The sequence below is a fragment of the Melanotaenia boesemani genome, chromosome 5 (genome assembly GCF_017639745.1).
Source record: "Melanotaenia boesemani isolate fMelBoe1 chromosome 5, fMelBoe1.pri, whole genome shotgun sequence".
NCBI lineage: Eukaryota > Metazoa > Chordata > Actinopteri > Atheriniformes > Melanotaeniidae > Melanotaenia > Melanotaenia boesemani.
The window spans coordinates 11,652,557-11,677,894 of NC_055686.1; the positions used below are offsets into that span (position 1 = coordinate 11,652,557).

The window sequence follows — 25,338 nt, forward strand, 5'->3', positions numbered from 1 at the left end:
ATTTGCATAGTCGAAGTGTGTGGCCACTATAACATCTGATGCAAGCGGCTGCTTATGAGTTTATGACATGCTCTAAAAAATGTATTTATTTTGTAGCTAAAGAAAGAGAAAAAATCTAATGAAGAGACCAGAGTGCTGCATCATGTGAGGAAAATGACAGCTCTGAGAGTGCAGCAACCAAAGACGGATGTGAAGGCACCAGAGGGGGGGGACAAGTGGGAAGACAGCAGCTGAAACAAAGAGGAAATTTCAAGAAAAATGGACATATGAATTTTTCATTTGTCCTCCACAAATAACTTAGATGATAAGTAGAAAAATATGCTCAATATTTTTGGTTGGCTTTTTGTGTCTTATTGAGACAGAAGTTGCTCTCGTCTAACAGCGTCGATTACTGACTTGTAGTAATGATGTTTTTGTGTTACTTAACCCTAGGATGCATGTTGGGGTCTTTTTTGACCCCGAGAGGTCTTTCTCTTGCAATATCTTTTAAATGGAAAAAATTTGTTGTTTCGTACTCCAGCTAATCCTCAAATAACATGTTTTTTATACTAATCAATTGAACATTCTAAATGATCTTTTGTACTTTTTAAGAAATTAAGGAATTCGTAACCCTACCCCTTGAATGCATGTTGGGGTCTTTTTTGACCCCGAGAGGTCTTTCTCTTGCAATATCTTTGAAATTGAAAAATTGTGTTGTTTCATACTCCAGCTAATCCTCAAATGACATGTTTTTTATACTAATCAATTGAACATTCTAAATTATCCCTTGAATGCATGTAGGGGTCTTTTTTAGCAACTTTGGTTGTGAGTCTCACAGCTCATCAGAATGTCATAGTTAGATTTCACAAGAATGCTTTTATGTCTGAAAAATGTTTATTTTGAATTCTCTTACACACTCAACAATTGGAAGTGAGTAATTTCCTTGAAAAAGAACAATGTTCCACAGAACATTTGTAACATGCGTGTTTGTATGTACGGTTGTGTCACAGGTAATTCAATAGAACAAAACCAATGTTACACAGAACATGACAAAGAACAAACATACTGTATGTGTGATAACTTTGTTTGTAACAGGTGACAGACATAGGATACCCCGTGTGTGTGTGTCAGTCAGTCTCCTCACGCTTCACATTTCTGACAGACAACTGTTTTCTGGCTGTGATCCTTACACACTGCTGTATCGCACTTCTTACATCTAGTGCTGACTTTGTTATCTTTGTCTCGTGGGCAGAGCTGACACCTCTTTCTCTTCAATGGTTGTCCTCTGTCCTGCTGCGGTGTGACTCTTGCCACCCCACACCTTTGCATTGCATCAATGATTGTGCTGTTCAGGGATCCATTGCCTTCAAGTCGCCGTTGCATCTGTGGGAGGATGAGCTCCCTTGAGAGCTCTCTCAGAAAGAGCCGTCGTTCAGGGATCCCTCCCTTGTCATTAGGGTGCTGGGCTTTGAATATGCTGTATGCATTCTATGTGGCGACATCGAGCATATTGTACCACAGTACCATGGGCCACCTCTGGGTTTGGCGTTTGCAGGTGTAGGTGCCAACCATCTGGTCGACAAGGTCAACACCTCCTTTGCTATTCCTGACAGCCTCAACTGCATCATCAGGTGTATCTGATGATCTATACCTGATTATGTATTCAGGTTCCTGTTCCTGAACAAGACTTACTTTGTTTGGGGTAAAAAAAAGACCCCCATGTGAAAAGCAGGGTAGTAAGACAATTATCTCAATTTATTAACAAGTATAAAAAAACTAAATCAAAATTGTAAATGAAATGACATATAACATGTTTGTTTAGCTATAGGTGAAATGTCAAATGATATCAACCCTCCAGGACAAAGATATTGCAACCCTAACAACCCTGTTGGATCAGTTTCCATAGGAAATGAATTGGGGTCAAAAAAGACCCCAGAACGTAAGAGAACCAAGTCAGTTGGTCATGCATCCTAGGGTTAAGAGGAGGATGTGCTGCTATCAGAGATGTACTGCAGGAGCTAAAATCAGGGATTTTGGCTTGCTGTTCTTATATGTTGCAATAACCCTCAGCGACAGGATGCCTGACTGTCAGCACTGAGTTTTCATGGCATCAATAAGCAGGGATGTGCTTTCTCTGCGGTATGTCTGTTGGTGTGAAAACCCCTTAAATCCAAAAATTGTGGAGTATTGTTGCACTCCACACCCAGCAGGGTGTCTATTTTCAGATGTTTGCCTGATAGCGGTTTGGTACTCTATCATTACCATTACTATTCTCTGCCTTTCACTTTGATTACTCTGTGTTGTGTTTGGTCTGTCCTGCAGGGAGGAGTGTCATGGAACAAATTCAGTCTAGTTTGTGTGTGTGTGTGTGTGTGTGTGTGTGCGTGCTTGCATGTGTGTGTGTGTGTAAAGAATAATTAAAAAAAATGCATTGCAGTATCTGAAAAAAGATCAGTTTATGTCACTTTTAAAAAAGTAACTCCTCTCTGCAGAGGCTCATTATATAATCCATAAATTCCTGCATAGTCATTAGAAGAGGGTATAAGGGACAAAGATGGGAAAAAAGACAAGAAAAATGATGGAAGGGGGCAGTAAAAGAGCATAGAAGGAGACGGTTAAAGATATGAGGAGAATTCAAGAGCAGTGCTGAGAATAGAGAAAGAGAAACAGTGACAGGAGAAGGTAGAGGAGAGTTTGAGATTGAAATTGAGAAGGTTAAATTTACGAGGCAAAAGTGGATAATGATATAGATGGACTGAGACAGATGGAGGAAAAACATCCAGAGGGCAGAAAGTATAAATGTGGAGGGATAAATGGACTGACGGCTAAGAAAATGAAGTTTCAAAAGAAAAGGGGCTCAAACAGTTGAAACCTGAGAAGGACAAATGTGCGCATCTATGTAGTATTTGGTGTTACAGCACAAGTACACAGCTTGTTCTTTCAGACTCAGACCTTTGTAAGTTTATCAGGGTCCATTTTTGTCTTGCAGACTACGCCACCATTATTGCCATATTGGTGTCATTGGTCTGTATGAATGTTAAAAGATGGCACCAGTTAAATTAACCTGCAGCTTTTTCCAACATTTAAACAAAACAAGCAGGGTTATAATAATAATAATAAATTTTATTTCAAGGCGCCTTTCAAGACCCAAGGTCACCTCACAAAAGACAATTAAAATCAGTTAAAACATAAGACAAAACATCAAAACAAACATCATGCAGCAGACAGTTAAAAACATTAAGGTGAGAAGGCCAGTTTAAACAGATGAGTTTTAAGTTGTGATTTGAATGATGGAAGTGAGTCGATGTTACGGAGTTCAGGTGGGAGTGTGTTCCAGAGCTGGGGAGCAGAGCGACTGAAGGCTCTGCTCCCCATGGTGGTGAGACGGGCACGGGGCACAGAAAGGTGAATGGAGGAAGATGATCTGAGAGTGCGGGAGGGAGTAGCTATATGGAGTAGGTCAGACAGATATGGAGGGGCCAGATTATGGAGACATTTGAAGGTGAAAAGCAGGATCTTGTAGTTGATTCTGAATTTTATTGGGAGCCAGTGAAGTTGTTTGAGAACCGGTGTGATGTGTTGAAAAGAAGGTGTGCAAGTGATAATCCGGGCAGCAGAGTTCTGAAGAAGCTGTAGTTTATGAAGTGATTTATCGGGGAGACCAAAAAGAAGTGAATTGCAATAATCGATTCTTGAGGTGACCAGACTGTGGATGAGGATAGCTGCAGCATGTGGAGTGAGAGATGAACGCAAGCGGTTGATATTTCGGAGGTGGAAGTAGGCAGACCGAGTGATGCTATTAATTTGTGAATGAAATGGTACCCACTGTACCTGTTGGAAGTTTTAGTGTTTTGGCTGATCAGTGAACAGGTGTGAGTTAACATGGCTGCTTGTCTCTTAAGAAAAGAGGGTTGCTTATGTTTTTTACACCCTTGCAACAGAATAACTACTGGCAATAAGTGGAAATGATTGTCAATATTAGAAAGTCTTTCAAAATGTGCTTCCGGGTTCAATCCCCTGCATCTGCAGCCCCAAGGAGGGCACGAGCCAGTGTTCTCTGAGATCCGGTCCCAAGCCCAGATAAATGTTGCGTCAGGAAGGGCATCCGGCGTAAAATGTGCCATATACATCCAGCAACTTATATACTGGGTCAGATGGAAGCAGAGGATTCACTGTGGCGACCCATGCAGGTAAAAAGCAGGTAATGCAGGTAAAAAGCCGGAAGGAAAGAAGAAGAAAAAGAAAAAAGACTTTCAAACGTGGTCAGACACAGCCTCTCCCAACCTGCTCTTCCTAAGTACTATACTGGATCCTGGAGCAATGATGATGTGTGGGACAGACTGGTAGCGAGACTGACTTCTAACCTGAGAAGTTCACCAAAGTTCCTCTTATTTCTGAAGCATTTCATCTGTTTAATCTAGTTTATATCTAGGTTCAACGGGGAGAAATGAACAGTTTTTTTTACTCAAGTTCACCAGTTTTATCGACTGACCTTCCTGGCTACAGATGAAAGAGTGAGCGGTCATATGACACAAAGGTTTGCAGCACAAATGTTTCAGGAGATTTAAGTAACTGTGTGGAGATTAAAGTTCATAAAATCCACCAGAAGAAAAATATATTCATGCTCTTGATAAAATATGTCAGAATATGCTGGTATTAATTAAAATTGTGTCTTAAAAAAGTTAATTATCAATGTTGTATTGATATTAAAAATGTAATAATGTAATTTAATTTCAGACAAAATCAAAACACTATTAAATTCAAATGGCTCTTTGTACAATTTCTAATGTTTCAAAACTCCTGTATTTAGTTCTAATTCAATTTCCCCAAAAAGTCTTGAGGCACAATCATCCAAGGAAGAACAGGAGTATAAGTCATTTCTAGCAAATTCACTAAATTTAAAATTATATGAGCAATTTTCACATTTGTTCACGTGAAGAAGGAAATGATGAGATTTTCACAGATATTTGGAGATTTTGAGTCGGTCACATTTAACTTTTTACATTTGGACACAAGGCAGTATTTATTGTTTTTAGCTTTTACCATATAGCTTAACCTGAAATTAACTAAAACTAAAATATTTTATGCAGCTTATTCTAAGCTAGAAGAGCTTGTGTCAGTTTAGAGAACTGGTGAATTTTTGCTGCATCATGTCAGTTTCAGAGGGCGCACACTGATGAGATCTTTGTTTAGCTTTGGAGAACTAATTCAGATGTCTAACACTGTCTCTTAGCATGGTTACTCAGACAACTACAGGATGTAGTTTAATCTTACAGATTTATGCAAAGCTGCAATAAACGAGCTGCTCATGTCGAAGACATTGCATGGTAAATTAAACTCAGAGGGCAATCATTGTTTTAAATATGGAGGGAGACGGGGAAATAAAAAGATGGCGATAGGCGGACAGAGTGTTCAGAGAGAAGAAAAATATCTGAGCGGTCATGCTTTGAAGAAGTGAGAGATGGAGGATGAGTTAAGAGGAGGATGAAAATGGTAAAAGTGATTAGAGAGAAAAAAAACCACCCACATGTTAAAAAGCAGTGAATGTTTGGCTCTTAACTTCTACTCGCTGCACTTTCTCATCTTCCTCAGTTCTCTGCTGCTATTTGGCCTTTATATGGATGTAGCATGTTTGATCATGATGTATGTTTTTAATTAAAAAGAGAGCGCATAATGAGCTTTTAAAATCCCTCCTTCTAAATGATCCAAAACACAGTTGTAAGAAATATCATTCATTTACTTTAGGACTGTTCTTAAAGGCAGCTATGGCTGCCAGATCCAATGATTAGGCTACATTTAGACAAAAACTAATAAACAGCAGCTCAAATGTAAACGGGCTCAGCATTATGAGGCTGGTAGGAGGAGTTTCCTGTTGCCGAGCTGTGATGCTGCTCTGAGTTTGTCCTGTTGGACTTAAAGAACTGAGTGGAAGCATCTGAGGGGAGTTTGGCAGGAAGTCAGAGCTGTAGGCAGATCATTAACACACTCAGAGCCAAGTCCATCAAATCTTTAACAGCTGCTACAAGTATCATAAAATCTCCTCAGTGATTTACTGCCAGCCAGAGCAGCAACTTTGCAACAGAAGCCATTTGTTGCCTCTATCTGTGCGCTCCAACTACTTTGCCCAAGTCTTTTATAACTGGTTCAGCTTAACAGATATGAAACTTTCCTGCATGTAACTTGTTCTAATGTGCCTTCGTCAGAGCTGTCAATCTTTATTGGCCTCATGATTTGATTTAATTATGATTCATCTCAACAATTGGATCTAAATATGGATCTCAGTATCTTGTATTCTTATTTTACTTTAGTGGCACATAATTATTAATGTTAGTCAGAGAGACCCACCTTAGGACTGTCCATGTTGTAACATACAAGTCAGATGCCTCTGAAGTTCATGAGACACAGTATAGCTGTTACTGTAAAAGGTTGTTTGTGACAGGAGAAGATTATAGTATGTCCAATGTCTTCAACTGCTACTAAAGCTGAGCTTTCACAGATTTGGTGATTATTCTCCTATACTTAGAGCACAAAGTTTAAAGCAACTTGGTTCTTATGGTTAATTAGTCAGTCTGGTTGTGTTTGTTATATCAGAAGCTAGGTTAGCATGAAAATGGCTAATGTTTCTTAGTGGAGCTGGACTATCTAGACCAAAATTTTACATCTGTGTCTTATCTGATCCAGTTTATGTATTTTGGTTATCTCATAAAATAAATGGTACATTTTTATTACACATGCCTGTGTTATCCTCTGCCATGTCACAGTAATGTTAGCATAATGTTCGAGCTAGCTTCTCTGTCTTTGGTCTTCTAGTACTTTGTATGTTCATATTTTACTGCAAGTTAAACATCATGTGACATTGTTATTGTAGCTTTAATGACCCGTTGCTGCTGAGAAATCACCAGTTACCGGCCTTTTACTATTGCTCACCTCTACCTCGAGTAGCATCTCAAAATCTAACGATTTCTACACTTCTATCTTTCATATTATTACAGATGCTGGCTTTTGAAGTGTGTGCTGAAAATGAGCTAGACTTTCCTCTGCTCCTTATCCCAACCTCTCTGGTCCATCGTGCACAGCGATCCCCTTGCCTGTTTCCAGGCAGTGGTCCTGTCTTTGGGTCCTTCCTCCTCATCTCTTCTTAATCATGAAATTATTGTTAACTATTCACCCACATAGTTTTTCACAGAGTGGGGAATTCCTCTCCATCTTTACTTTTACATTACTGAGATGTCTGATTTATAGCCAATCATGTATGTGACCTGTTATTTGGTAACTTACAGAAAGCTGAAAGATGGTGTGCTTTTTAAATAGCTAGTCTGTAGATATCTTGGTACGTGTTGCATGTGAGCTTCATGTGATGCTCCAGGCTGGAATTCAGAGCTGTGAGGTGCAGTTTCTCAGCCTCAGGATGCTGCAGGGCAATGATGGCTCCAGAACTGAACATAATGAACAACAGTGTGCCATCACAATGAGTCAGAACAAAAGTTTTAAGGTTGGAAACGTACGTAGTGTTGCTTTAATATCAGAATATTTCCTTTTCTTATAAAACAATCACTGCATTTTATTTTTATTTAGATTTTACTCAATTTACATGTTTTTTTTTTTTTTCATAGCTGGCTTGTAGATCAGTCACCTGTTGTAACATTTCTCGTTTGTCTATCTTATGGCAGCAGAAAAGCTGCCAAAGACTTCAGATCAGATTAGCAGTTGACCCTTTTAACATCTCTCAGGTTGCACTTCAGAAAGCCCAGTGAGGTTTGGGCCCATGCTGCTATTTGGGGGATCCATTCACAAGAAATGGCAGCCTGTTGTGGCACTTTTGTTTATGTTTGTGTGACACGCTGCTGGTTGCGAGCAGCATTTCTGCAGATTGATACTGTGCTGGATCAGTAGCTGTGTGTCACTGTCCCACTTTGCAGCTCTGACTCTCATCAGCACCTCAGGAAAGCAGCAACTGTCAGCACATTGCCGTCCACAGACACTTCCTCCCCCCTTGACTACTTTTACGGTCTGAAGCATGCAGTCTGTGCCATGAGCATTTAATGATGCTTGTAATGCGATGGGATACTTCCAGTGTTGCACCCTTTACTGTGAGAGCATTATGTGCTTGAGTTGGCAATTCTGTGCTGCAGTCATTCATTACTTGCAAGTCATGAAGAATTGTAAATATTACTATCAGAAAAAGGAATTTGTTTATGAAACTATTGCAATCAGAGCAAAAGGAGAAGAGAAATAGAAGTTAAAGAGGTTTTTTTTTAGGCGTTTAGAAATGCAAAGAGAGGAGAGGTTACAAATATGTATAGAAGTGAGGTCAAAATTGAACATTTTTTTTTTTTGCTTGGTTTCATCCCAGGGATGGAAACGAGACAAAAAATAGAGCAGAAAATTCTACAGATACAGGGACGGAAAGATGAGGATGTTCAGTCTGGGAATACATTTCTGAGGGCGGAAGATAAAGTGAAGGGGAGAAATGGAGAACTGTTACAAATAGCTCAAGAACATGCACAAAATGCAGGTGGAAAAAAAAAAAGAAAGAAAAAAAAGAAAAAACAGGCAAAAGAAAAAAAAAGACGATGCTCAGAGGAGACTGGAGGAGCCAAGAGGGAACGCAGTGTTCAGGTTGGAGGGTAATGAAGTTAAGGTCTGCAAGAAAAGACAAAGGTGGGTAGTAAATTAACTTAAAACCCTTACAAAAATTTCGATGAGAGAAGGGAAAATTATGCTCCTGGCTGGTAGAGAAAATGTGACACAAAAAAAGGAAAATGGGAGAAAAGGAGGGAGAGATGAAATGAGATAGAAGCCAGGAAAGCGCGTTATCTGCATTGCTGTACCACAGTCGGTGGAGCATTGTAAAGCCGTCAGCATAAAACCTCTCACCATGCAGATCTTAAACTCATCTGTATTCCAGCAACTGCTCATCTGCTACTGCAGAATTAATCTCATCCATAGAATTTAATCTCGTTCACATAATTTAGGCGTCAACAGACCGTCAACAGCATCACCTGCAGGCACTAGCAGATCCCTATCACTTCTACTTTGTGAACAGCATATTTTCTGCCCTGTGTAGCAACAGAATATTGTTTATGCCACTTTATCTCAATAGTAGTTCACAGATTGAATTCAGAATACAGCTTAAGTTTTACTCCACCAAATAAACTCTATTTTGATATAAAATAAGCTGATAATAACTGGTAAATATACCCACCTGTCTCCAGATAGTTGTCCTGCATTTGGGTCCTTCCTCCTCATCTCCTCTTAATCATGATGTAATCTTTAGCCTCAGCTGAGAAAAGAGAGTTGATTATTGTTTGTGTTGACAGTACTGAACCCTGGTTACTGCTTTTCTGCTGCAGACTCAGTCTGTGTAAATGTCTGTTTGCATTCTGATTGAAAAAAAAATAACATAATTAGCAATAAGTGCACTGCAGCATAAAGGTGTTAACACAAAGGCCAAAGCTGGTTTCATTCTCAGTACTGAGCCGGAGCTGATTTTGCTCAGATTTGACATTTTAAAAGGTGTTGGTTTCTCGGCTGAGACACAGTGACCTTCCCGAGCAAAAACATTCCTGCAAAGGTGCATAGACATATTTTTTGTACTGCTAGGCTGTATTATCAAGCATGACAGACTGTCAGTGTGTTCGCTGAACTTTGGTTCATTCAGTGGTCTTTGTTGGTTTCATTGGTTTTAAAACTATAACTTAATCAGGAATTTGATGGCAGCTAAAGTTTGGAAATGTTCATATTGACCATTGTGTTACACCTAGGGATGTCACCATTACTTAAATTCACAATTAATTGTGGCATTAAATGTCACAGTTAATTAATTGTGAAGATTTCTCACTTGACATAACAGAACATGTGTGAACTGTACCAGCCGACCAGCGCAACTTGTGTTTTATATGAAAACAAAGTAATCTGAACCAGAAGCAGACCTTTTGTATCCTGAAAAAACATAAAAATGTTATTCTCTGATTATCCTCCTTATGATACTGTCTACATTTTCAATAGGAACCAGATCTGTAGTGCAGGCAGACCAGTCAAGCACACACATCTCTCCAGAATAAAACCCTGCTGATGACTGCTAATTACAGTTAACACTGTAGCTTTCGGTGATTGTTGCTTCAGTATAACTCAGCTCAGACCAGGTCACTACTCTTTAGTTTTTTCTAGTCCAGTTCATCTGTTGGTGTCTGAAGATCATCCAGGCTGTGAAATAAATGAAGAAAATGGGAAAATAGGGGTCAATGCGCAAAGGCCAGACGCACACAAGATGCTGAGGTCACAGTGCTTCCTCCTGCATGTGCTTGTGTGGCTGACTGAGTCAGATGACTGTTGTTGTTGTAGAAATAAATGACTCTGTGAATCAGAACATATAAAAGTGTCAATGCTGCATTTACTGTAAATAATCACTCGTCACATTTATCCTTCACTGCACTGTGGAAACTGCTTTAACCAGTCAGAAAGTCCATCATTTTCAGTGCTCTTGACAACGTTGGTCTCCGAAGGCAGTAATTTATCTGTCAGCGGCTGATAAAGGGGGCGCTGACAGCAGAGATATTTTTGTTGCTTTTACTATCTTGGTATTTAAATCAGCAATAGTGTTGCTCTACGATGAATAGATGTCTGATTTGTAATCACGAGAGCCCTCCTCTATCTGTCTGTACAGATCAGCTGACAGCTGGTCATCCTGGGGATTTCTGAGGCTCCGTGGTTACATTTAGGATTCAGGGCTTGTGTCTCTCTGGCACTGATTTGTCACTCCTCTTCAAAGAAACAAACTGTGTTTGAACTTGACAGCTTGAAGTGGGTCGAACAAAAGTGTGTGTGTGATTGTGTATGTGGCCTCTGTGGATTTTAAATGTTTGGGGTCTTGGTAAGGGCAGCTCTTCAACACTTAAGATTTTTTAGCTTCATTAAAGCTCATTAACTGCAAGACACAACCAAAACTCTTACACAGCTCTTTGTGATAACTATGCTAGTTTTTGCTACGTGTCCTATAATAAAAAGCAGAAATGATGGAGAACCTTGTGTCTCCTCATGGAAATCTCTACATACTGTATCTCTCTTGATGTTCATCCAGCTTTTAAGCTCACAGGAGGTGATTTATTTCAGACATTTGCAGTTTTGGAAGAGTTCCTGCTGTGACTTATCTGCCACAGCATCAAAATTGCTGATTAATATTGATAATATTGTCTCAGTGCTCTGTTGGGAAATCTTTATGGCTTCTATGTGTCTGCAACTGTATATCACTCATTAAATATTACTTTTTGCTAAGGATGCATCCACATGCCAGCAATACTCCTGTAGAGCAGCAGTTTCCTTCAGCAGTTTGATGCACCTGTAACACCACAAAGAAATATCAGGAGTGGATAGAGTAGCATGACAAGGCCTCTCAGTCAAACACCTCTGAGATGTGGTCTTAAGTACCTTTTGCTTCTAAAGCAGTTAAGAGCCTGACTCAGATTTTTTTTTTTTTTCTTTTTGACTGTTACAGCTCAGGCAAAGAAAAGTGGTCCTACGCTAGGATCTACTCTTTGCTAGTCCAGTGCAATATACCACTTACATCAAGGGCTCAGAGGTAGCAGGACTAATACAGAAGCTGAGAGCTGCCTTTCTCTCCATGCAGCTACGAAGGGTTCATTTAAGCCACAACATATTTAATGGAAACACAGACCGCTGTGTCTACTATACTGCCTCTTTTTATGCCTTTTTGTGAGAATGTGTTTTTACCACGACCTCCATCACCACCACCAGTTTTGATGCTTTTGAGCTCAGAAGTGAACTCTGAACTCTGCACTGCCCTCTAGTGGATGTATTATCTCTCTTCTATCTCAACATAAAACACCCATGGGGATTGAAACAAAATAGCTACAACTTGTTTTCTTGGAATCGCAAAATGATCAAGGTGACCTCAAAAGTTTTTTGTTAGTGTGTCAGCAATTAATTTAACATATTTTAAAAATAATTAACCTTTTACCTCAGAGTTATCTTGAGATAACAAGATAAATAAAATCATCAATAAAACAAGATTTTAAGAAAGCAATCCTGCTTATTTTGCAATAAGATAATTAACCCGGTCTCTTGAGATGATAATTTTAGAAAATACTTTTAAGCATGGCCATTCTCAGCTTCCATAGCTTGTGAAGACCAACTACACCAACTAAAATGCACCGACTGCTATCATTTAAAAAACAATGTTTGGTTTATTCTGCTTAATCCAACAGTGGATATAAAGTTGATGTTTTGGTGGAGAAACATTCAGCTTTTCAGTCATTTAACCTTAGTTTGACATTACCTGTTAACTCTGAATGCTTCAACATGTCTCAGCTTTAACTGTATTTAATAACAGCTGGACCTAATTTTAAGCGTTTCCATGTTTTTTTTATTAGATTTGGTTAAGTCTGCCTAAACCAACATCTTCATTATACAACCATCTTATGTGGAACATATGTTCTTACTTGTAATGAGTGTATATGAGTGTAGTTTTTTTGTTTTCTCCTGTGTCTGAAAATCAGATAAACATGAAACCAAACAGTAAAACCATGTGATTTCTTCCTGAGATTTTTTTGTTGGGTGGCTCCAGCTTCTATGAATGTTTGCAGTTTAATGATGGTGAAGAGAATATTTTGAGGTTTTGGCCTATAAATTATTCTAGTGTCATCTATCGTGAAAGGAAAATGCTGTTTTATTTATATTGTTTCCAACTCAGTAGTAGTTTTTATACATTAATATACCATTACTAATTTGGAGAATTTAAGTACTTCTGTTGAGATTTACAGCTAAAGCATGAGGATGTCCTGTACGACAACTTAGCTGAGTCTGGATTTAATCTGTATTTCTGGGTGCTGCCATACATGTACCATATTGTATCTGAGTTGATTTTTTTTCTGTTTCTCTCCTGCTCTTCTGTTATGTCCAATATTATTTTGTCACACCTTAGTAATAGTGAAAGGACACCTGAACCAAGCAGAATGGTGTCACTGTGTGATTGTGTGAAAGCCAGGCTGTTGTGGTGGTGTCAGAATTTTTGCTGTTCATGTTCTCTACCAGCCAAAACCAAAATGCTTCAGTCTTTTTATTTTTATTCTTCTAAATTTACATATTTAATAACAGTGTTTAAAATATTTGTGCTGTATCAGCATTTTCTTCCCTCACTGCTGAACCAATTACAGCCTTGATGAAATGCAGATCTCTATCGCAGCCGTAATAATAGATTCAATTTACACTGTCAGACGGAGTCCTAACCCATATTAGCATTCCTGCCATCATCTGTGCGAGTTTGTTCAGGATCAACCTGTAGTCTGGTCACAGACTGGAAAGCACACTTAAACCATTAGATCCATGAACAGTTTTTTTTTATTTTTATTTATCTTACATGACAGTAAACATCAGGTCAGACTGTTAGCGATTGCCCCAACTAAATCAAAGAATCAAACAAAAAAAATAACCAGGCTGCACTTTTCCTCAGTATTAACCTGAAAAGGTATTAAATAAGGTCAGTTTTTATTGCTATTGCCATTGTACAGCATGCTATACATTGTGGTGTCAGATGAGATGACATAACCTGATGTACATTCAGTGACATGTTCACAGTAGCGACCATAAGTCCAGATGCTGGAAGCAGCTGTTCAGCTGGAACTTAGAACTACAAATACTGACATGACTAAGTTATCACTCCAGAAACCGGGTAAAATGTTTACTTTATTTGCCAAAATGCCACTTACTTTACAGGTTTGGCTTCTGCAGCTTCTAAACAACAGCAAAATAAGCAATTAAAGCTGTCCTCATGTCTTTTTATGAACCAGGTTGTTAAAAACAAACAAACAAACAAGCAGCTTTTCCACCCACCACATCCCAAAGCTGCTCTATTTGGCATGAGATCTGGTGACTACAGAGGTCATGCCATGTTCAAAGTCACTTAAATTCCATTTATTCTCCATTCTGATGCTCAGTTTGAACTGCAACAGGCCGGTTTGACCTTGTCTACATGGCTGAATTCGCTGAGCTACTGTCATGCGATTGGCTAATCAGATATTTGTGTTAACAAGCAACTCAATAGGTCTATCTAATCATATGGACGGAGAGTGTGCATAACAAGTTGTTTGTGTTATTATTAGGGATGCACCAATACCACGTTTTTTTAAACTGAGTAAAAGTACTTACATTTGAGTACTTGCCTATGCGGAGTTCCAATATGAGTACTAATAAATCCCACTGCAGTTTACTGGTAAGGAGTGTGGAGCAGAGTGTCAGATGCAAAGACTGAGTGGTTAGTTGTGTAATATATCATATGGGTCATCCTGTGGCCATCCTCTAAATGTAAGGCCAAAGTTTATTTGTATAGCACATTTCATGTACAAGAACTGGGAATTTGTTCCACATGTGAGGAGCATAAAAGCTGAACGCTGCCTCTCCATGTTTAGTTCTGACTCTGGGAACGGAAAGTAGACCTGCCCCTGATGACCTGAGGGATCTGATTGGTTCATAACGAACCAGAAGTTCCTGAATATATTTTGGTCCTAAACCATTCAGGTCTTTGTAAACTAACAGCAGGATTTTGAAGTCAACTCTTTGACAGACTGGAAGCCAGTGTAAAGATCTGAGGACTGGAGTTATATGGTCCACTTTCCTGGTCCTAGTGAGGACTCAAGCAGCAGCATTCTGGACTAACTGCAGCTGTCTGATGGACTTTTTTAGGTAGACCTGTGAGGACAGCATTACAGTAGTTCAGTCTACTAAAATATAAACATGGACAAGTTTTCCTAAGTCCTGCTGAGTCGTCAGTCCTTTAATCCTTATGTTTTTTTTAAGTGATAATAGGCTGACTTCACAACTGTTTAAATATAACAGCTAAATTCAGGTGTAAGGCTAGAAAACTGTCAGAAAATTCATAAAAAGGGGGATATTCTGGTTTTTGGTGGATTTGGTTCACCACTGTGACAGACATATGTATGCCCAAAATCAGATTCTCCCACCAACATAATTGCAAATTTTAATTTTTTATTTATTTTTTTTTTTATTTTATTTGACATTGGTACCTGGTTCACTTTTCTGAATAACCAGTATGACTACACACACATATAGAATCAGGCCAATACCAGATACTGGTATTGGTGAATTCCTAATTATTATAAGCATATATATATATATATAGGCAAAGAAATTACCAAAAATGCACTTGTGCCGACTGCAGCTTGCCCCTGGCCTTTCTGTTTAATGTGTCTGGTTAATGATATTCAGATGTAGAACAGGCTCCATTTCCACACATCATATTCTCATCCCTACCTTACAGCAAACATTCAGTCATTTATTTTTTTCCTCAGAAGCTCTAAAGCAGTCACAATCAGTCATAAACTATTCTCCCTCCTACCCAGCATTTAAAACAGCTTCAGTAATTAGCTGGTTTTTCCTCAGACACATGCAGTTTGTTATCAGTATTCTTTTTTCCTTTGTGTTCATTTTGATGGCTTCCTACCGATGGAAAATTAATGCCACGCTGCGTTAGAAAATGTAAAATATTCAGCATACATCATCTGTCTTTAAAGCTTTTCCATGAAATAAACAAATATGCGGTAATTATGGTGCAATAAGTCACTGTAATAAGGTCTCGTCTGAATAAAGACAAGCTTACACAAATGTGCAAACATGCAGAGCTAAACATTCTCTTGGAGGCTGAGCTTTATGAGGATTACATGTATTAGACCAGAGACACTAATAATGTAGGATGAGACTTCTCCATGGTCTGTATTTAGCGAATTGTTCTAATCTACACGGCTTCAGCCGTCAACACGTTTACCTCATCAGCCACTGCATCAGGTCTAGCTTCGTGTTGGAGCTAAAATACCACCACAAGGCTTCAAATGTGAAGGTGTGGCTCTACAGTAACTCAAATTAAGCCATATTTACATTATATGACCTTAAATGTAGGAAATACGACAACTTTGAGACATTGATCTAAAGTTTAGAATAATTATATTTATGTACTTTTAATACCGTGACATACAAGTAACATTTTTTTTCATTACATATACATACATATATATATATATATATATAGGAAATATTCAAATCCCTTGTGAGAGTCACACTTATACGTAAAGCTGTAACATTAATCTATAAAAAGCCTGTTATTTCCTTTTCCTGGATTTTCCTATATTAACCTTCTTTTCTTTTTTCCTTTTCCCAGCCTGGCAGGATGAATCCCATGACGCAGCTTTACTACAAGAAGGTGAGTCATTAACACACAAGTTAGCAACTTAGATTAATTCCTTGTGTGAAGACTTAAACCCAAGTATTAAGCTGTGACAACTCGTAAAAATGTCTTCACACTTAATTAATCAAACTTTTAGTGGTTCTCAAAAAGATTTAAGTCAAACTAAACTTGGAAACACATTAAAAAGGGGCTTTTTACATATTAAGCAGGTGTTAGTCTTAAGGCCACCCTCTGATTTGGTTCTGGACACCTTCAAATAACAACAGAGATGCTGTACTAACAGAAAATGTTCATTTCCTGAAGTTTTTGTATATAAAACTGCCTAAATATACAACATTTCTGATTGGATGGTTGTCTCATCAGTAATAACCTGAAGTATATCCTGCCTTTAGGGCATGAAATGTAATGTAATTATAAATAATTAAAGAGGGCTGGTAGTTTATTAGACAAATAAATCTGCTGAAGGTTTTGAGGAGGAAGCTGTCAGCCTAATGAGCATGAAATATAGTTTAGAATATCTGTGGGTTACTTCCTGTGATGTTGGTGATGCTTTGACTTTCATCTCTCCATCTGGTTTAAACTGAGGTAACATTTCAGACTAAACTAGATATACTTCTGTCTGACTGTTACTGCTGGGTTATTAAACAACCAGAAGACTCTGGTCCTCCACGCATGATGATTTCTGGCTGAAAGAAGCAGAATATTACAACCCAGCTCAGCTTTTAATGAGAATGTATTTGGTAGCGGGCAGTTTGAATGATGCAGTTGTTATTGTTGTGTTTGCGGTTTAGGCGACATATTCGCCATACCGCGACCGCATCCCGCTTCAGATCGTCAGGGCTGAGGTGGAGCTGTCAGCTGAGGAGCGAGCCTACCTCACTGCTGTAGAGAAAGGTAATCGCATACACAACCAAACTCAACCATCCATGCATTTTATCTCCAGGAGCCAGTCGTCCCCTCCCCTCACACCTGCATTCTGCACATCCAGTCACCTGTTAAATGAAGCTGATAGCCGAACAGCTGGTCAGTCGGACTGTGCCGCAGCCAGCTGCAGTTCACAGGTGTCTCTGCAACACGCGCTTCAACAACCCGCCAACTCATCCGAATGTCCTCCGACATGAAGTCAATCTTCTCTATGCACAGCAAATCATCCAGATGACATCATTTCTAGAGCTGTGGTGGATAAAAGTGTGCATATTAACCAATTAGAAGAGAATTACTGTAAAACAGCTGCAGTGGCTTTTGTGTCATTTAATCTCATCACAAAAAAATTCTTCCAGCGGCAAAAGTGTTTGGGTTGAAAGAGAGGTTATTATTTATCCATTACCAAATTACTACAAATCTAAATATGATAAATTAACTTTTTTTAAAATGTAAATCAGAGGGAATCACTATAGTATTTTTTTTAATACAGCACTTTACTGTAAGCCACAAGTCCTGCTTGCTTCTTTCCTGCACTGGGTAGTAACATTAGATCAAACGCATCCACAAACCCACAAACACAAGAAAAATTTAGAACAAACAACAATAAAAAAAAACAACAAAATTCAGAAAGCAACAATAAGAAATTAAATAGTTTATACATGGAGCATGTTTTGCTGTCTCATCTTATTTTCTGAAATGTATTTTTGGTTTTTCATTCATGAATAAGTTTAACTACATATATCAGACATATTTAGATGCTTAAAAACCAATAAAATATAACTTAATTACATAGGTTGAAGTTAGGTAAGATTAAAGTGTTTATTCTGTATGTACAGTGGGTTGATAGATTTGTCTTAGCAAGCTGTTATAAAGCACTTATTCGAGGGATGAATGTCATTCTTCCAAATAAAATGAAATCATTGTGTGTTTTTATGATGGAGGAACAGGGAGCTGTCTAACCTGTCGGTGCACAGTAGGATGCAGATCTGCCGACTATGAAGACCACTGCACATGATCAGTTTTACACTGAATTGTTTTCATGTCTCTTCTCCAGTCTTCCGTGTTTTCAAATTAATTCTTGAAGGGAAATTGTAACGATAAAAAAAATTTCGTATGTCCTTACTTACTTATTTAAAATAATATACCAAAGTTGTCATTTAATGATTACCTTTGTCTTTGGAAGAGTAAAACTTTATTCCCATTATTTTGCAAGGCAATGCAAGCTTTATTTCCTTCTTTTTTGTATCCTGACACTGCTTTTTCTGATCCACATAAACAAGATACAAATGATTTCAGATGTTGTGTGACTTCCTGAAGACATCATTAAATACCATTAAAGCTTTTATAAACAAAAGAAACATGTAACATAGCTTCAGAGCTTCATAGTTGTATATTTTTAATTTTCTAACCTGCAGATCTTCATGTTTTCTCATTTGAACATAATATTTGCACAATGTACTGATTGCTGATTCAGCACATTTACCATGCAAGTTAACATTTTTCATCTCTTAAAAGGTTATTTTAATGTTCATCAGTATATTATATAACTGATTATATATAGTTATAAGTTTGCCAGTACCTGAACTGGAGAACTTTTGCTTCCACCATCAACCCCTCCACCCTCCTGTCTTTTTCCAGGTGACTATGCAGGAGTCAAACATGCCCTCCAAGAGGCGGAGGTCTACTACAATATGGACGTGAACTGTCTGGACCCGCTGGGCCGGAGCGCGCTTCTCATTGCCATTGAGAACGAGAACCTGGAGATTATGGAGCTCCTGCTTGATCACGGCATCCACACAGGTGACGCCTTGCTGTACGCCATCAGGAAGGAGGTGGTGGGCGCCGTGGAGCTGCTGTTGTCACACAGAAGACCCAGTGGCGAAAAGCAGGTGTGTGTCACACATGTTGTGAGCTCCATGTTTAACCACCACATCCAAATGCACTCAAACAGACGTGTGTTTGCTTTTACTCATCCGTGAATGCCTCCATGTTTCTCCATTTTTCTGCATCTTTATGTGTGTGATAATGAGCTGTACATCCATTCATTGTAATGCTCCATGCCACATTCTGCTGAGGGGATGAAATTAAACACTTCGTTTAACAGACAAACTGTGAAATAGGATTTGGAGACAGACGGACGGACATTTGTCTGCCTGCTGCATGTCTTTCTGTGCTTTATTTTTGTGTGTGTTTGTGAGGGAAAAGCATAAAACAACACTCTGGGCTGTTGAGTTGAAGTGTGGGTGTTAAGAGTGTCGAGGAGAAGACATTCAGAGACAGGAAGTGACAGAGTGAGATTTAGAGTCAGAAAGAAGTAGAGATAAATATAAAAAGAGAGGGGACAGGATATTTCTCTCTTGAAGAGAAATAGAGAGTTCTTGTGCATTTGTTTTTGGACAGTCTCAGGTTATATGGTTCCATATCACCATAGCAACCAACTCTTGGCCAAAGCAGAGGTTTGTGGGAAGGTTTTGGTTGCCTCTTAGTTTGATAAGGACATGTTTGTTCTTGAAGTGTTTCTGGAAATGTTTCTCTAATTTCTTCTGTTTATATTTTCATCAGTTATTCTGCTTTAGGTTTATTCTCCCCCTTCACTAAGTCTCTGTTCACACTGCAGGTAAAGGTGGCTCAGATGTGACTCTTTTTGCCCATAAGTGATCTTTCATTTTTTAAAATTCAACTCAGGCAACATTCATATGTCTACTAAATGGGATACATATCCAATCTTTTTCAAAGCAACCTCGATCTGAACAATCATGTTGCATTTCTTCTGCCTTTTACGTCATTAAAGTGAGACAGGCTTAACAAAAAAATACAAAAACAAAAAATACAAATTAAACATGGTGGGAAAATTGAACATGAAATTAAAACAGTTATTGGTACATCCTGAGGCCAAAAATTGAACAGGGGAAAAATTGCAACATAAAATATGAAATACCGTTCAAATCATGCAACTAAACATACAAAGGAGAAACACAGAAGTCATTTAATACAAGACAGGAATACCAGAAAGAATTTAGAAAGAAGACTGCAGGTTCATAAAAACTCAAAAAAAAAAAAAAAAAATAACAAGAACAGTTCAAATCCATCACATCGACTCATTGCGAAAGAAATAACCACACCATGCACTGGCACAACGGCAAAAACGGAACAGAGACAAAGAAATACAAACGATATACTATGCATTCTGTTTATTGAGTCGTGTGTGGAATTAAAAGGATTTGACTAATTTAAAAATATCATCAGTTTTTTATGAAGCCAAAAAAAAAGGATTACTGTCTGTTCCCTTATGTTTCCTGTACGTATATTCATAAGCAGGTTAAATATGGTTTTTCCTTGCATTACTGTAGATTTGTAAAACTGATGTATCTGAAATTATGCCCTGAAATGACTGAAAATAAGAAACTATTAAGAATTAATAAATGATGAGTGCAAATAAGGATTCATTACAGTTTCCTCTGTTAAATGTAAATGTTTTTCAACGCCTTCCACTTCTCCCCTTCAGTGGTAGTCAGAATATTAATCAACTGCTTTAGGCTACGTTATAATGATGTTTCTTTGAATGTAAAGTTAAAGAAATAAGCATAAACACGTCAGAGTATGTTAGCATATTTCTCCTGAGATCTTTAGGGTTTGGTCTTGTTGTTGACCAGACATATGACCAGATTTATTGTAAAGTGTATTGAAAATGGTGTACTTATTATTAGCTTCAGTTTTTGTTTTCTTGCATCACATGTAAAGCATATTTATTGTATTTGTATTGGATATCAAGGATATATTTACATTTAACCATCGGTAAGATTCTAATCTTAAAACTTATCAAATGGAGATGTTTTTTAAACCAAAAACAGTCAGAGCTTGCGCCCTCAAACTCTGTAAAGATATGGCCAAATGTACCATAAAAATTTAAAGGAATTTGCTGTTTTAACTCCTCACAGTAGTTAAACCTGTATTTTTGTAAAATCTGTTCATTGCATCTTGGAAGTAAGAACTTCTCAAAATAAAAACAAGTCCTGTGTTCTGGAGTCATCTGAGATTAATTTTCTCCTCTCAAACTCAAATTTTAATGAAATACAGTTTTTTCTCCAGACTCACAGATCCACAGTAGCAAGTCTACAAAGGCTCATTGGAAATCCACATTCAGCAGGAATTTAACATCTTGCGATTGTTACCCTCTAAATTTGAGTTTGTGCTTAACTGCCTGTGTTACATTTACATTTAGACAATGTTGTTGGGATGTTTAGTTCTGTTCCAATGTTAAAGTTGGCATGGAAAAAAGAAAGAAAAGTCAGAAAGAAGGAGTTCTTTCATTAAATAAACTGAAATTTTGCTCACTTTTTCAAAATGTGTGCAAAGATTACAGTATTCCGACGTAAAAGTAGTTTTTAAGTAAAGAAAAAATACTTCTGAAAGGTATTTCACTTTAATTTCCCAAATAAGCATGTTAAATAGTCTAACACGTGAAACAATGCTCTGTCTATATCCCACAATAGGTGCGTTTCCATTACCCCTAGAATTTTGCAAAACCTAAATATTACGATAAAAAACGGTAATGGAAACACTTACTTTTCGAAAAATCTCTCAAATATCTCAAATAAAGTTTTTACAGTCTCATGAGGTGGTTTTTCAGATGTGTCGATTTAGAAGTATATCGCAAACGTCTAATGGAAACACTTATTTCGCATTTACATGTCCCGGGACATGACATATGGGGTCATGTGATCAATTCATTTCAAATAAAGATGGTGTAAAGTAGCTGCAGGAGGACATGGAAGTCTTTTTACAAACAGTTAAAGAAAAAATATAACTGCCATCCTAGATAGCAAACAATAGTGAAATGCAAGAGTTTTAAAAAGAATTAGAAATCTCCTTCCTCCTCAAAGTGGAGTCTCGTGGGAAGAGATTTTACGAGAATAATGGCTAATGGGCTAAACACCATTCAATGGAAACACCTGCAAAACGCAATTGCACTTTGTGGAAAATTTAGAAATTTGGAATAATGGAAACGCAGTTACTGTCAAGGAATTTGAGTTTTGACTTTTACAATAAAATACACACACAAAGTCTATTTCTGAAGTCTATTTAAATAAGAGTTATTACCTTTAACATTGTAAACTTGTTTGTGACAATATTTTTGGACTTTCTTGGGGGATCTCATCTTAGTCTGAAGTAAAATAGGTATGTCAGTTTTCTGTTTTTTGCTTTTTTTTTAATAAGAATCTGAAAATATAAGCTTAATATAACTTTATGCACACTTTCCCATTAGATCTAACAAGAAAGTGTGTCCAGAGTTTTGACTGGCAGTGCATAAAGAACTAGCTCTTTGCTAACTTCAGTTATGTTTTAAATGTGCTATACAGATGCATTATAATTGATTTGATTGTGATAAAGCAGCAAGGTACTGGTTTGACTGCAGTCCCGTCAATTTATGTACATCTCACAAACCTGCACAAGCTGCAATAATGAAAAGTATGTTTTCAAAACTGAGCGAACAGATTGACCCCAGATGGGCTCCATAGCAACACATCTATTTATTTATACAACACTGTTCAAGCAAAGTGCAACTAAGAGTGGTCTACAAAGATCCCAGCTTATTATTTAATGTTTTATGTTCATTTTCATGATCTCTGTGTAAAAAATGTCCTAATCTATACAAAAAAATAACATCTAACAAAGGGATTTTTCACATTTAACTTATTTAGACCAGGTCTTTATGTCTGCACGTGATACCAATATTGAGAACAGGATATTTTGTGTTTTCTAAGGAAGTGTCAGAAGCTTTTTCACTCCTCTTTTTGAGCACAGTTGTTGAACTTTCTGCTGCTGCCCTCCATCTGATTCAATCTGACTTCCCTTCTGTGCTTTTATAACTCTCCGTCTTCATCCTCCTCCTTCACTCTTCATTACCACCTCCACAGAAATGGAAGGAATGAGGCAGCAACTTAGAGAAGGAAGGAGGAAATGAAGGGAGGACAGAGGAAATATCAAAGATTCTCACCTCTGAAAAAGTGAGATGGAGACAACACAGATTGTGATGATGAGTGTGAAAGAAAGCAGATAAAACAAGAAGAAGAAGAGTGCCAGAAACCTGATGAGGAGAGAGGGAAGGAGACAGAAATGAATGATGAGGGTACCGAGATATGCAGATAAGCAAAGGCTCCTTTCCTTTGATGTCTGAAGAGCGACGGAAAAGATGATGTGTGCATGTGTAGCTGTGTTTTAATCCGTGCTGGTTTGCTCTTACAATTCATCCATGGATGTGTGGTTACAGATTAGACTTTGTTTTCAGTTAAAAGTCATTATATCAGGTTCATTAAATCATGTATTCTTTGTATTCATTCCAATAAAAAAATAAATAATGAAAGTAGAAAAAAATGAACCCAAATGTTGTCAAATTGGGTCAGAAAAGCAGAATTTGCTGCATAGACTCAGTTGCTTAGCTGCTAATTAATTTTATGACTTCAAGAGGCTCTGGCTGAGCTGCAGTTGCAGTTTTTTCTCTGTCATATTGCAGTCAAACCATGCAAACCAGGCCCAGACTTTCAGTTTGTCAACTCTGTTTCCTCAATCAAGACCAGTACAATGGGCCTCAATGACCAGTATCTTCTTACGAAGTTTCTTAAATTTGTTCTTAAGTTGTACGTTGTAGTTGTGTTTTACGAAAACCCTCTGTCAGATTCATGAAACATGTTTGAAGATTGTGGAATTGTTTGTATTTTTCCTCTTAGATTGGTGAAAACCAATCTCTCTCCTTATGTTGAAAGGACGGCCCAGCCAACTCTACTTTTCGTAGGTCAAAAATGCCCATATAAGGTCATGACTTACAAGCCTTGTGCATACAGAGAGAAGAGAAACAGATGAGGAAAAATAGCAATGATAAAATGATGAATGAAAACAAAAAATAATAATGATAATAAAGATGTGCAATGAAGCCTAATTTTCCTCATTTTTAATCACATGGTAAGCTACAAATAACATAAAAATGGCTTTATTTGCAAACAGATCATTAATTGCTCCTGAACCTGAACAGCAGCCTGCAGTATGGTCTCACAAGCACATCAAGATGCTCATCCTTGCGGTGCCGTGCCTTAAAGGGGAAGTGGGAATTTGCAAAGCAAATTTTCTTCTATTGCATCATTTTAACATGTGGTTCACTTGACGCGAGTCGGAGGAGAATGGGTGCACTGGTTGGAGATGATAGAAAGGCAACAGGAAGTCAAATATGCACTGGTTCCATCCAAGGTATGCAGAATCTCTGAACACACAACACATCCAAGCTTGAGGTAGATGACCACACCGGGTGCCTCCTGTCAGCTAAGAACAGGAAACGGAGGCTTTCTTTTCTTTTGTGATCCTTAAAACTCAGTCTGCCATTGAGTAAACCCAAATTTGATCCCATCCAACCCAACATGCTTCTTAAAGTGTTTCTACAGTTTTAGGGAGGCATGTGTCGCCTGTAGCTGTGAAGCCTACATTCCACATGTAGCTGCCTTTACAGTACGAGCTGTTTTTTCTGCTTCTTCAGGCCACGCAACTACTTTTAATGCATGAAAAATGTGGTTATAAGCAGCATTTTCATTTCTGTTTCTGCCTGAGCTTGTTTACATGTACCTGTGGGTCAGGTGTGTTCTGTGTCCGTCTCTTTAATCTGTGTGTGATGCCCACCCTCGGCAGCTGTTCTCACAGTCCTCACGGCATAGGAAAAAAAAGGAAAAAAGAAGAGGAAGAGAGCAGATGAGTGAAAAAGGGTTTGGCAGGAGAGAAAAGGGGTGGAAGAGAGACTAGAGAAGTAGAGAGAAGAGCAGAGGGATGAATGAGGAGAGGAGAAGGAGGGGGAAAGGGAATACAATAAGATGGAGAAAAAACGTCTAGAAAAGAAGAGAGATGAGATGATGAGAGGAACTAGAAGGATGTAGGAGACGGAGAGATGGAAAAGGTCAAGGAGGAGGTGAGGTGAGGCGTCGGAAAGGACAGAGACTGTCGCTAAGAAAGGAAAGGTCAGACAAGCAGTCCTCTTGTTGATTCTCCCTCAGAGAGATGATGGTCATTTCCTCTCTTCCGTCCTTTCACTACATTTCTCTCTCTCTTCTGCACATTTCATATATATTGTGAGTTTTCAAATGCTTCATGTTTTTGAATACACACATACATTTTCATTTTTTCTCATCTTTGCAATGTTTTGTCTTTTCATGTTTAGCAATTATGAATAAATAAAGCAAATA

The 25,338-nt window shown here is 38.1% G+C and overlaps 1 protein-coding gene across 1 annotated transcript in view; it reads left to right on the forward strand.

Annotated features, from left to right (window-relative positions):
• The window catches only part of trpc5a (transient receptor potential cation channel, subfamily C, member 5a), a 168,288-nt gene that overhangs the window by 51,668 nt on the left and 91,282 nt on the right, over positions 1-25,338 (forward strand). The window contains exons 2-4 of the mRNA XM_041984409.1: positions 16,166-16,207; positions 16,984-17,086; positions 18,755-19,005. Coding sequence (XP_041840343.1) covers positions 16,175-16,207; positions 16,984-17,086; positions 18,755-19,005 — 387 coding nt within the window. The 5' untranslated portion in view covers positions 16,166-16,174. The remainder of the gene's footprint in view (positions 1-16,165; positions 16,208-16,983; positions 17,087-18,754; positions 19,006-25,338) is intronic.